Source organism: Schistocerca cancellata, chromosome 4, assembly GCF_023864275.1.
Source record: "Schistocerca cancellata isolate TAMUIC-IGC-003103 chromosome 4, iqSchCanc2.1, whole genome shotgun sequence".
Taxonomy (NCBI): domain Eukaryota; kingdom Metazoa; phylum Arthropoda; class Insecta; order Orthoptera; family Acrididae; genus Schistocerca; species Schistocerca cancellata.
In genome coordinates, this window is record NC_064629.1 from 820,089,611 (window position 1) to 820,103,766 (window position 14,156).

Below are 14,156 nucleotides of genomic sequence, written 5' to 3' on the forward strand. Positions count from 1 at the left end.
AAACAGTGGCACATAGAATGGACAGGTTGATAGGACATGTGTTACGACATTAGGGAATAACTTCCTTGGTATTCGAGGGAGCCGTAGAAGGCATAAACTGAGGGGGAAGACAGAGATTGGAATACATCCAATAAATAATTGAGTGCGTTGGGTACAAGTGCTAGTCTGAGATGAAGAGGTTGTTGGCAGAGGACAGAAATTCGTGGCGGACTGCGTAAAACCAGTCAGAAGACTAATGATTTCCTCTCCATCAAAGAAAAACTCTTGCCTCGGCAGCACTAGTTTCCGAGAAGAGTGCCGTACATTCCTGGGTTGGGTTGCGTGCTATTCAAACGCCCCTAATAAAGGCACACGAATTCCCCCATATTCAATGTATTTTTCAATGTAATTTCTTCTCAGGTCGACAAAAGAATTCCGTGAACGAATTTACCTCATACAGATCTGCTACTCTGGCACTAAATTATATTATAGACACATTTAGAAGTGCTGATGGCTGTTATATTTTTAGAATGTAATTTGATTGAATACCAGAGAGTAAGAAAACATTCAAAGTTCATGCGCTGTACAGTTCTTCATCCAAGGCAGACCTACAGACGAAATATGTCTACCCTCAAAGTATGCGGAACTGCGCTCTAGAGACCAGTGTTCCAGCATCTAAGCAATATCCCTCAAAAACTTCATATTTGACTGCTACGATCGAAGAACGATCAGCTTTCACTCAGGATGTAAGCCACCAATCAACATCTTTTGGTCAGTCTGATGTGTATCTGTGTGTCATGTGGCGCCTATAGTAGAGTCGACGAAAGAAGATCCCTGATAGCTGCACTGGTTGTGTTGCTGTTGCTTCTGCCTCAAGAATCAAGCCGGCCGGCTGTGGTCGAGCGGTTCTAGGCGCTTCAGTCCGGAACCGCGCTGCTGCTACGCTCGCAGGTTCGAATCCTGCCTCGGGCATGGATGTGTTTGTTGTCCTCTGGTTGGTTAGGTTTAAGTAGTTCTAAGTCTAGGGGACTGATGACCTCAGATGTTAAGTCCAATAGTGTTTGGACCATTTGAATCAAGAATCAAGTAGCGTCAATTTATATACGTCTCTACAGCAGTCTTTCACCCTTTTTGCAGCTGTGTATGCGACAATTGTCTTCGCCTGCAGCCGTTTGCACTTCGCAGTTGAAAGCTGGCTACAGTGATCTTCTTTTTCTGACTCTAATAATCTACGAGGCGTATTTTTTAAGTAAGGTCCGTTTTGTTGTAGACACTAGTAGTTCTCTCGCATACCGCAACGAGCGCTTGCGTCGTGTACCAGCATGCTTCGGGAACAACTATGCTCAGTTTCAGCTCTGTAGCTAACCTGTACGGTTCTGCTCTGTGCTTTCATAATGTTTAAGACTATCAACTAGCTCGCCGCGTGTGACGTTCGCTCAGTGATACGGTTTTTGTCAGGAAGGGACCTGTCTGCTGCAGAAATTCATCGACAGATTTGCGAAGTGTATGGTGATTCTGTAATGAGTGAAAGCAAAGTGTGTAAGTGGGTACGAGAATTCAAAGATGGCCGTGACAACATCCATGATGAGAACCGCACCGGTCGCCCTTCTTTGATTACAGACGATTTGGTGGCTTAAGTTGAAGCAAGGATTCGTGAGAATAGATGCTTCACAATAACAGGTCTCTCAAACGAGTTTCCTGACATGTCGAGGTCAGTGCTTTACAACATTGGTTCTGAACGCCTAAAGTTTAGGAAACTGTGCTCCTGTTGGATCCCAAAACTCCTAACAGAGGACCACAAAAACCAAAGATTTGAGTGTGCAATCAAGTTATTGACTCGTTATCACGAAGAAGGTGACGGCTTCTTGAGTCAGATCATAGCTGGAGACGAAACATGGGTTTCGCATATCCCACTGAATCGAAGCAACAGAGCAGGGAATGGCGTCGGTGTTTTGGGACAGACAAGGTGTTTTGTTGATTTACTTCATTCAACGAGGAACCACTATCAATGCAGAAGCATACTGCCAAACCCTGAGAAAGCTACGCAGAGCGATTCAAAACAAAAGATGCAGCATGCTGACAAAGGGAATTGTCCTTCTCCATGACAATGCAAGACCTCACACTGCAGGTCAGACCTGCGATTTATTGGACTGTTTTGGCTGGGAAGTTTTATACCACCCACCCTACAGTCCTCATCTTGCGCCAAGCGATTACCATCTGTTCCTCCACCTCAAACAACACCTCAGTGGCAACCATCACAATGATGATTACGACGTGAAAACGGCAGTGAACTCTTGGTTATCGGAGTAGGCAGCAAGTTTTAATGAAGAGGGTATTTTAAAATTGGTTGAGAGGTATGATACGTGTTCCAACAAACTTTGCAACTATGTCGAAAAATAGAGTGAAGTATATACTTTCTGAAAATAAATTTACTTTTTTGAAAGAACCTTTTGTTGTGTACTTATGATCAAACAGACCTTACTTAAAAAACATGCCTCATAATTAGGATCTTGTTTAACACAGGAAAATCCAGGGTAGAATAATAACAGTGTTATGAAAAGGATAGATTGCTACTCATAGTATACTGAAAATTGTGAGTTGCAGACAAGCACAACATATACTGACAAGCCAGAACATTATGACCACCTATCTAATAGCGGATATGTCCACTTTTGATATGGAGAACAGTGGCGACGCATCATGGTGTGGAAGCAATGAAGCCTTAGTAGGTCGCTGTAGGAAGATGGCACCGCATCTGCACAAACAAGTTACCTAACTCTGGCACATTACAGGAAGGGGGCGATGAGCTCTGATTCCACGTTCAAATGGTTCAAATGGCTCTGAGCACTATGGGACTCAACTGCTGAGGTCATTAGTCCCCTAGAACTTAGAACTAGTTAAACCTAACTAACCTAAGGACATCACAAATATCCATGCCCGAGGCAGGATTCGAACCTGCGACCGTAGCGGTCTTGCGGTTCCAGACTGCAGCGCCTTTAACCGCACGGCCACTTCGGCCGGCGATTCCACGTTCAATCAGATCCCAGATGAGTTCGATCAGGTTCAGATCTGGCGAGTTGTGCTGTCAGCACATCAATCTGAACTCACCAATGTGTTCTTCGAAACACTCCATCACACTCCTGGTCTTACGACATGGCGCATGATCTTGCTAAAAAATGCCACTGTCATCGGAAAACTTGATCGTCATGAAGGGATGTAAGTATTCTGCACGAGCTCCACTAGACCCATGGACGCCCACACGAATGTTCACCAGAGCATAATGGAGCTGCAGCCATCTTGTCTCCATTGCACATTGCACAGTACATGTGTCAAGGAGCTGTTCCCCTGTAAGACGACAGACTCGCGTTCTTCCATAGACGTGATGAAGGAAGTAACAGGATTCATCAGCCCATGCGATGCTCTGCCAATGTGCCAATGTCCAGTGCCTATGATTAAATGCCCGTTCCAGTCATAATTGCCGATGTTGTGGTGTCAACACTCGCACATGCGTGAATTGTTGGCTATGGAGGCTTGTCGTTAGAAGTGTTCAGTGCACTGTGTGTTCAGACACACTTGTACTTCACCTAGAATTATAGTCTGATGCTAGTTTCGCCACAATTCACCACCTGTCCTGTTTTACCCAGCCTACGACGTCCGCCATATGTAAAGAGGGGTGGCTGCCCAACCCCACAATGTCTGTACGTTGTTCAAATGGCTCTAAGCACTATGGGACTTAACATCTGAGGTCATCTGTCCCCTAGACTTAGAACTACTTAAACCTAACTAACCTAAGAACATCACATACATCCATGCCCCAGGCTGGATTCGAACCTGCGGCTGTAGCGCCTAGAACCGCTCGGCCACAGTTAGGACGTAGTTTCACCTTGGTTTCGCCACATGTTGAAGACTCTCACCATAGCATTTCTTGAACACCCAACAAGTCATTCAGTTTCCAAAATGCTCATGCCAAGCCTCCAAGTCATCACGATCCGCCATGAGTCAAACTCAGAAATATCGCATGCCTTGCCCATTTTACAGACGGACAGCACGCTCACTGATACTACATGCACCCGCCAGGCGACACTGCTATAGCCTGGATGGGTTTATATCGATAGTAGATCAGTGGTCGTTTTGTTTTGGGTGATCTCTCTCTCTCTCTCTCTCTCTCTCTCTCTCTCTCTCTGTGTGTGTGTGTGTGTGTGTGTGTGTGTGTGTGTGTGTGTGTGGTCTAATTCAGAAGAAGGCTTTTTGGCTGAAAGCTTACTTGTCTAGGAGCCAAAATTACCAGTGTTGTGTAGGTCGACAACTCAGCATTTTTAAATTACAGAAACTTGACACCATGTGCTCCGATTAGCCGTGGGATTGCCCTGTTGCCGTTCATCAGTTGACGGGCAGCGTTATGGTTGTCAGTTCAAACACACAGACGTCCATCGCCCCGTCACTGCCCCAACGTGATATGCACACATGTCGAATAGATCTTGCTGTTTGTCTCCACTTCACGTCAGAGGCATTCACACGTAAGCCTCGCTTCGGAGCACACACACACCTCTCCTGTGATTTAGGCATACAGTAAGCATGGCAGCACAGTATTCATTTGAAGAACAACGAGACACGGTTTTTGTTTATGGACTAACCGACGGTAATGCGCATGAAGGTCGACAGTTGTGTGGGGAATGGTACCCAGCAAGACGCCAACCACACCCGCAAACGTTTACAGCAATTCACTGGCGACTTGGCGAAACAGACTCGTTAGCGGGATATCATGGTGATGCTGGAAGACCTCGAAAATGACGGGATGCTGCATCTCAAGAGACTGTTCTCGAGAGCTTCGAGGAACCCCCCTCATCAAGTACTCAAGCTGTTGGACACGACATGGGGGTCACTCATCAGTTATTCTGGGAGGTTTTGAGGGATGATGGCCAGCATCTATTTAGTTTACACTTTGTCCAAGACCTAAATCCTGTGGCGGACTATGAACACAGGCTACAGTTTTGCCGGTGGTTTCTCTGACGTGTTGCACGAGATCCTGACTTCCCTTCTATTGTATTGTTTACCGACTAATGCACCTTCCATCGGGATGGCCTTACAACACTCGAAACGTTCATTACTGGGCAAGGGGAAATCCTCACGTCACGTACGTCCACGGACTCCAGGAACGATTTTCGCTCAACATTTAGGCAGGCATTGTGGGTGACCATCTGATGGGGCTGGTCCATCTACCTCCTCGACTTACCGGGGCAAATTACCTTCATTTTTTGCAAGAAACTCTACCTGGCCTGCTGGAAAATGTTCCCCTGGACATACGGCTACGCATGTGGTTGCAGCATGATGGAGTGCTCACACATAACAGTCTTGCTGTGCGTGGGTATTTAAATGAACTCTTCGACGGCCAGGTAATCGGCAGAGGTGCTCGTAGGACATGGCCCCCGTGATCACCAGACCTCATGCCACCAGACATTTTCCTGTGGGGATTCTTCAAGGTTCTAGTTCACCCACCCAGACGCGGACCACCTAGAAACGAAGAGGAATTAATTAAGCGCGTTCAGCTTGCCGCCAATCACATCAGGGGAATACCAGGAATCTTTGAAAGAGTTTGGAAAAACACCGTTTGACGTTACCAAGCTTGTGTCACATCAGAGGGTCGCCAGTTGTAGCACCTGCTTTAATTAATAAACAATGTCCTAGCTACATAAAAAGCCCTTTTCAAGGCCGACACAGTTTCTGAAAGACTTTCTGTATGCGAACCAACAGCTGTTGACGGGTTTGTTCCCGGTAAGTCTTATCATGAAACTACGAGTACAATGGATGTGTCGGGACCCCAGCGGTTTCGCCCCCAGGCACCGAGAGTGGAAGGCTGGCGTGCTACTACCGAAAGTGCGGGCCGCTTTGGATACATTGCGATCTCTGGCAGGCAAAGCATTCGCGATCATGCCTTGTCCACAGCATCCGGCAACAGGGCAATCCTGCGTCCACGCGTGGTGCCAAGCTTCTGTAGTTTAAAAAATGTGCGTTGTCAACCTACACAACATTAGTAATTTTGGTTCCTACTGGCATCAGCTATCCACGGGTAAAATTTCGTGACACAACTTTTCTCTACCCTGTATGTGGTGAGTAGCGATCTATCCTCTTCATAATATTATCATTGTGATCTTGTTTAGTGTGTGACATCTTTTTCTTTCATCGAAGCTGTGAAAAACCCATAACTCTTATTTAATTTCAATACCGAAATGTTTTTTAAAAGGCGTGAGTTACACACACAAGATGCCATGAGATAATTATAAAAAAAAAAAAAACTGTGCCTGGAATTTAGACTTCATAAAGTTCCAAATTTTTACCAATTCAGTAAATTTTTTGCTTTATAATTTTTAATTTGTTGAGTAATGAAATTTTAGCGTTAACACTCATGCTACTTAATCTGGCAAGAATTTGGTCCAACAAATTAAAAAGTAAAAAATTATATGTGAAATATTGATAAGCTCCAAAAATAGCCCTCGATACTTGGTTTATTTTAAAAAGATACTTAGTTGTAAAAGCACAACATTTTAGGTGTTGTCTGCAGCGTCCTCACTAAAGTAGGTAAATTATTAATTAAAGAATAACAAACCAAAAATTATAAAGCTGTGACTTCTAATATATTTTATGTCGATTTATGTTAACAATTTAACTACAATATACCAAACGCAGGAAACCTCCAGCGTGATTTCAAGCGGGCCATAAGCGTACTAGTTTGCAACAGTGTAGCGTCTGTCAGCAACCCGCACTAGTCATGTGTAAGACACGGCAGTCTTCAGCGTTCCCATGTATTCTGAGACCAATGAAACGAGGTTGCCTGCAGACATCGCGTTTGGCTACCCAGGTAGAAGATTCCATGAATGGGACCAGCGGAACCAGCAGCATCAGACGATTCAGGCAAAATAACTCATTCTAAGGATAAAGACCAATAAATCCTACCTTGTAAGTGCAGGGTTTTAATGGTTTTGTTTCCCTCTCTTGCATTGCCCAGGAAGTCACGTTCAAGTTTCTGGTGTTATTGATAAGAGGTGATTTGCAGAGGTTTGCAGACAATAGTCAAAGCTCCTATAAAACATCTCCACTCCTCACCCCATCGTTTTTCTTCATGATTCTGTCACCCCACGAGGTAGCAATATTCTCCTTAGCATCTTGAAACACCCTAGGTTCATTGGGTAGTTAACCTTGGAAAAAGCAGAGCAATGTGTTCGTCGTCCCATGCGAATACTGTTCGTAGCCATTTCCAACGGGCTGGCTAGCTATTCTCTTAATGGACCAACAGTGACTGTGGTATCAGTGACAATGAGATTACCATACCGTGGCTATTACTTGGTGTGGGTAGCAATGCTTCAAATTCTGCCACCGATAAACTCCTGCGGACTCGTTGTTCTTTGCAGGATTGATCCCGTACGTTGAAGGACACAATGACAGGTTTTGTGCACCAAACACGACTGTAACGTTATGGGAACTTTTCATTGTCAAATCACTTTATCGTGAAAGGATTCCACGAATAGTTGAATCGCTTGCAAATGCCACGTCACGACTGCCGATGCTTGACCGCATGGTGATGCAAACTTCGTGAAACTATTTTTTGGAGAATGTATATTACAATGGTATTCATTTATAACAGGAAGCGTTGGTTATACATAACTTCTTGTAACTGTAATTGTTCATTCTATTAAAAAATTGTAATAAAGTAATAAATGAAGAACATAGAAAAACATACTTGTTTACAGAATACTGTATGAGGAACTCATTGACATGGAATATTTTTTAAATTTCTTTTTCAGGTGCAGCAAATTTCATTTTTTTATCTCAGTATGGTTTTTGTTATGTATTTCTGTTGAAACGTTTCTCGTAAGTCTTTTCTTGTTTTAATAACGTCTCTTATTTCTATCATGATTTTCTCTGCTTCTACAAGGAAGCTAATTTACATGTTACTTAACGAAAAGGAGTGGAAGATTAGAGTTTAGCATTCTGTTGACGGCGATGTCATTAGAGATGGAGCACAAGCTCAAGTTGGGGAAGAAAATCGGCGGTATCGTTTTGTCAAAGGAGTCTTCCTGGTATTTGCCTTAAGCGTATTAGGGAATCGGCGGAAAAATTAAATTTGATTGGCCGGATGGGAACTGAATCCCCACCCTCTTGAATGCAAGTCTAATGTCTTATTATTTATATTAGAATGTTTATAACGTAAGCACAGTTCACAATCATAGTTCACAACAACAGTCACTGACCATTGTCCATGGTTTTTCATTGTTGCCAACCTACTTTTGTCAGGCATTCACAAAAATACAGGTATAGTCAGGCTCACCGACCTATCTCAACATCAACCCGCAATACGCCGCTTTCTGGTACCTTTCTCCACCAGTCTAAGGGATGTGAGGTCACAAACGCTAAGTAGAAATACGCATTTCAATGTACAGTTAAGCTGACTGATGGCTATCACTATTTTAGTAGTCGTAATGTATATTAATATGGTAGCAACCAGATTTCAGTCAGTTATTCCTTCCATAACTGGCTCTGCCATTTTAGCAAAATTATATAAATGTTATTTTTGCGAAAATTAAAATGACTTTGAAATAATATCTAAAATATCTCACCTTAAAGAAATTTATGTGCTGATTCCAAAACTGGTCTTACATTTTCCGAATCTCTAAGATTTCTGAAGTTATGGAGAATTTCACAATATGATTAATATTTTATTAATATTAATTCGTCTGATGAGTTTGGGTTACAGTTGTACGTGTAAAACATGATCTTTTGTCCTTTAGTATTAGTTGAATGAACGTTACTTCTGGAAACAGTCATCTAATTGAATTTCAGTATTGCACCATAACTCTTTCGTTAAAACATAACATAGTTTTGAAATCAGCCAAAACAAAAGTCCCCCATTAAACCTGTTGTCATATTGTGATGATTAGCTGTTATAGATCCTCAATTCACGGTAGCAAAATATGGGGTAATGAATTTAATTGGTTTCAACATTCAAAATGTGGACTTCTTACATAAATCCTAAAATACAATTTCAAAAGTGTAGTGTGGTATCTGTGAGATCAGAAGGAAATCAATAATGTTGTATTGTTATTATAAACATGTCTAATGTATAACAGTTTAGAATTTATGTGATATCGATTTAGGTTAGGGTAAAAGAGCGTGCTGCTAGGTACCACGATCAACTTTGCTTCCATTATCGATAACTAACCTTCAGATTACATCACGCATGCTAATATTGTGCTTGAATTTCTCTTGCGATAATTGCGTTTCTTAAAGATTTAGTTCGTTTCCAGTGAGTGTACTACATGAGTGTGAAATGAGTGTTCTCTACATGGAAGTTTTGATAGTGGATATGCTATTTTCTTGGTTTTTGTTCCTTATTGTTAAGTATTTCCTTTACTTGATACACTCTAAAGTACTCAGTCGTGAGTGTTATCTTGACGAAAACTATTTGATCATAAAAACTCTGCGCTATCGCAAAACCTGCTTCATGTTGCATTTTATTTAATAGCTGGTAGAAAAGGATCTGATTTCGTTACATACCCAATTCATCCCTAAATGCTGTTTAGAAGCTCGTTCTATCCTCTAACTGTTGCTTATCTTCACACGAAGAGAATCTTTTGGGGGAATCTGTTCGAAATAAAGTTGGAGATAAGATCGATTTTCATGGGCATGTTGCTTAGATTGAACAGGACATATTTCACGGGTCTCTGGTATATTGCTGTTTTTTGCCTACAGATATCTTAGTTTCTGATCAGGGTATAATGTTTTATTTGTAAATATTTTCTTTTGTGTAAATGAATGAAAATATTTCATTTTCTGCCTTTGATATTTGGAAGCTTGAGCAGTTGCCTGGAGTGTATTTATAATTCATCATTCCTGATGCCTTGAGGAAGAATCAAGCTGACAGCGTGACATGATGATCCATATTAATCTTCTTGTGAATTTTTTATGTCTACTACACACTGAAAGTATCAACCTGAAGAGACGTTGCATTATCAAACTTTGCTTAATACTCGATAACAGAGTGAGTGGAAGTTCTGAAAATTTCAGCAGGCATGTGCAAATAACGATTTGTTAATGGTTAAAGGCATTTAGGAAAACCAATACTCGATCGATATCTTACGTCAAAGTGGAAGATCGTCAGCGTAGATTAACGACTAGAATTTCGGGGCAGTCATGGATCTCACGCGTACCAACCGTCGGTTTAATAAGAGAATTTAACTCGAAGAGCGGGATGAAAGTGTCTCGATCTACTGAGATGACATGAAGATGATCCCAGTTCTAAAAGGCTAAAAAATAATAGAATGAACAAATAAAAAAAAATAAGTGCCCAAAGCTTAGGTTATCTCATGGTCTGGCAGTCGTTCGTAAACATTTTTGGAATTAATGACTGAAGGTAAACTAGGATTTTAATCGGGGAGTACTTTATAGGTATTCAAAATGAGTTGCTGCAGTGAGCATCCTGCACAAATGGTTGATGCGTTACAGCAATGTGCTGTGTCACACTGCTCATTCCGCTAATTAATTTTTGTGTTTCCTCAAAACCCTTACTCCCCAGATCTTTTCTCTTACCGAGAATAGAAACTCACCTCAAATAATTCAGTTTTAGGGTAAGGGGAACACTGAAGCCGCCGTAACCGACTATCTGACAGCCGTCCCTGTTTGTCCGTACCAATACTGCTACGAAGGGGAGACTTAATGTTACAGTCGCTGTGTGAGTTTCAATGGAAAACATTTTGAAAGCGACAGTCTGAAATTGTAATTTATGTTTAATCAGAAGATAAAGAGTGATAGGCGGCAGCCAATCCAAATTTCATGACATTTCGTAGTTTCATCACGTTCTGCCGAGTGCTTCTCCTTTTCCTGTGTTTTCTCATTTTTTTACGGGAGGAGGGAGGAGGGGGCAGATCACGCAGAGAACAGAATTGAGTGAGTTTTGTTTTCGTTTTTGTTACGTTTGACATTCAGCACACCTTTGTCCTTTAAACATGTGTCCTAGGTATTGCTTATTACTAGGTTGTATGAATGTGGGTGTAATTGCAAACGCATGTTCATTGATGGGTTCAGGTGGAATTTCTAGGTTCAGCTTTGTAGCAGGGCCTGGGAACGGCAGTTGAGTTTAATTTTCGATTGAGGCGCCAGTCTGGTAGGGCATTTATCTGTCCCAGCTTTCTTAGCGTAGGCCACGCGATTCGTTCACTCAGATCCACATGCGAGGTTAATGCTTGTTCAAATTTTAGACATCGAAACTTATTGGAAGAGACGCCTCGTACCACTGAAAAATTAATATTTTCGATTGGTCAGTTCACCTTCTCCGAGTTTTTCGGTCTCTGAGCACGGAGGCGAGTCAGATTGGATGGTGGACAGAGTCAGTCAGTTGCTGAGTAGTCGCTGTCCTGATGTCTGGTGTTTACTATGTGCCGCTTCTGTGCGCACTTGAAAGTGAATCTGGATGGGAGGTAAGTCAAGTTTTTCGTGTTTGGTTGTGAATTTTCCAAAAGTTTTAAAGGCGTTTGTCAGAATCATTATGGTGTCCTCACGAGTGATAATTTTGCTCTCGTCTAACTAGTTCAGATGGGCCCTAGCTTGTTCGTTCTATGGTCCTAATTCACCTGATGCATCGTGATATTCAGCAAATTTCCTTTTTCGTTTCGATGTGAGTCACAAGCTAGTTTTGGCAACTCAATCTTTACTACAAGATAGTGACATTTCCGTTTGGTTCGTCTGTGAATTTTGAATCTTTGTGTGTGAGCACATGAGCATCCATATTGCGTTCCTTAGTCATCCTAATCCTCTATTGAATAATGATGATCAATACAATGACAAAGAGTTTCCCCATTATGCAACCATAGTGTTAGGATTTTATACATGTTAAATGTTTACTAAAGTTCACGTGTACTCTTCATTTTGTGAATAAATTTCAATTTGGAATCAACCCAGTTCGTTAAACTTTTTCCCAACGTGCGTAACAGCGCGCCGTCCCATCTCCTGTTCTCATTAACACCATGTACCCTGTAAGAGAAAGATACTAGTAAGCATTTACTAATGTTGAATCCGTGATCGGTCGCTCTCAAGTCTGGTAGTTAGATTTCCGTTGTGCGGTTTCTTTGTGATAGAACCTAGAGCTAAACTCAATTATTGTTTATATTACTTCAAACGGCTAGACATTCACTGGAAATCAGAGAATGGTAGAATGGTAAGCGCTGTTTTGGTTCAACAGGAAGATCGCAGTTACTAAACGTCCATATTATATTGCATACGTACATTCCACCGAAGCACCAATTACAAACATTTAGACGCTTTCATTATTTTCCAAACAGTCGACAGTTTATAAAAGCTAGTCTCTCACTCAGGACATTAACGTTGGGGCCAATTGTGGGAATCGTCCATTGGCGTCTTGGGTACGATCCCAGTCGGGATGGTTTGCTGCTGCTTTCCTTGAACCTACTGTGAAGTGTCAAGTATGTACGTGTGTCTTATGCACAGCTGTTATGAGTACTAATTCGAATTGTCAATTATGGGGATCCGCTACTTGTTCATGAAATGAGTCGCAACATAATTCACAAAATGCAGCTAATAAAATTTAAATTTAAATACGGAATTTACAATAGCATCTACGACAAATAATGCGTACAATACAAGGTTCTCACCTACTGCAATAATCCCTTTATTGAATATAAAAAGCATGCCACAAGACTTTTAATTTAGATTTGAATTATTTTCATCATAGTCATGTGTAACGCCTTTACAAGAAGATAAAGTTCGACGATTGGAATCGTGTTGCTGATTCATATTTAATTGCTAATGGGATTCCATTAATTCATCCATACCATCAATATTCCATTTCTGTATTCATGACCACGTTTTTTAGCATCTTTTATGCTTAATATACAGACAGGTGGTTACTATGCACGCACTGAAAACGTATATCTAGTTTTCGACTCGAACATGAATTATTTACTACTGCTAAAGTACCCTGCTATATAGCGCGGGCACACACACACACACACACACACACACACACACACACACACACACACACAGCCAACAGCTGATAATTAAATCGGGGGTACTATATCAAAGGACGTCAGGTAATTACACATTGTGAAAAGAAAAGAGCGACAGGATCTTGCAGTACAAAATAAATTCAAAGGGAAAATATATTAACTGCACGTAGAGACCAAATAAGATAATGGGTACTTCTCGACTTCCTGCGACTAGCAACAAATGAAACTGTAAACTATTTCTCCAGCAATGTGACGCCACAGACAGAGAAGGAAATACTGAGTAGTTCATTACGAAATTTCTTCAGCCGTAATGTAGCTTGCATTCACTCAAGTCTTTCAATAGCACAGAACCCCATGCAGAAGTATGTCAATAAGAACACCAATAAGAGCATTTTCGCGCATTTATGTGCAGGGAAATTGAAGACGCTCTTAAATACAATGAAGCATTCGATCACCACAAAGATGACTATCAGAACCTCATCCTAAGGAAGAGAGACACAGAAATCCCGAAGCAACTAACTTATGAAGAACAAGAAATCTTTATTGATGTTCGATTGTGCAAAGGAAAAATTATATCGTGCGCTGCTTGGCATCCAAAGAGAGAAGGTATGTCTGATATCTTGGCTTCTCTGTCTCCTTACTAGATCTTAATTTTTTCTGTAATTAGGTCATACTATATTCTGTTATGCAGTCCGATTTGGAAGTAAGATGCATCGTTACTGAAACTTAAACAAACGTCTCGTCTTGCAAGCATTTTTATCATACAGCAATTTCTCTTTTCATGAATATGTCAGAGCAGTTTATCCATGTGTGCACGATTGTGCAGTATTTTTAAAGCACTATGTTACTAAACTATGTTTTTCGTACTAAATATTGACACAAGAATTTTATTTAGACATTCCGCTTCACTGTCGTAGGATATTATTTGCTGTACTTTGTTAACAAAACTCCCCTAAAAACTGATGTTGATATACCGTCGCATAAAGAGGCCATTCCGCGAAACAGAAGAGCACCACAACAATCCCAAAGCCTGGCAGCAACTGATTTGAATTAAGGAGAGACATTCATGAAACACACACCCTATTTAAGAGATGCACCACATCCACAATTTTGAAGACACGGCAATGAAATTTTGTACCATACTTTACATGAAATTAACAC

The 14,156-nt window shown here is 41.4% G+C and overlaps 1 protein-coding gene across 1 annotated transcript in view; it reads left to right on the plus strand.

The window, feature by feature from the left end:
* LOC126184447 (dynein axonemal intermediate chain 3-like) overlaps nt 1–13,718 on the plus strand; it is a 100,939-nt gene extending 87,221 nt beyond the window's left edge. The window contains exons 6-7 of the mRNA XM_049926838.1: nt 13,408–13,601; nt 13,687–13,718. Coding sequence (XP_049782795.1) covers nt 13,408–13,601; nt 13,687–13,718 — 226 coding nt within the window. The remainder of the gene's footprint in view (nt 1–13,407; nt 13,602–13,686) is intronic.
* Nucleotides 13,719–14,156: the final 438 nt, after the last annotated feature.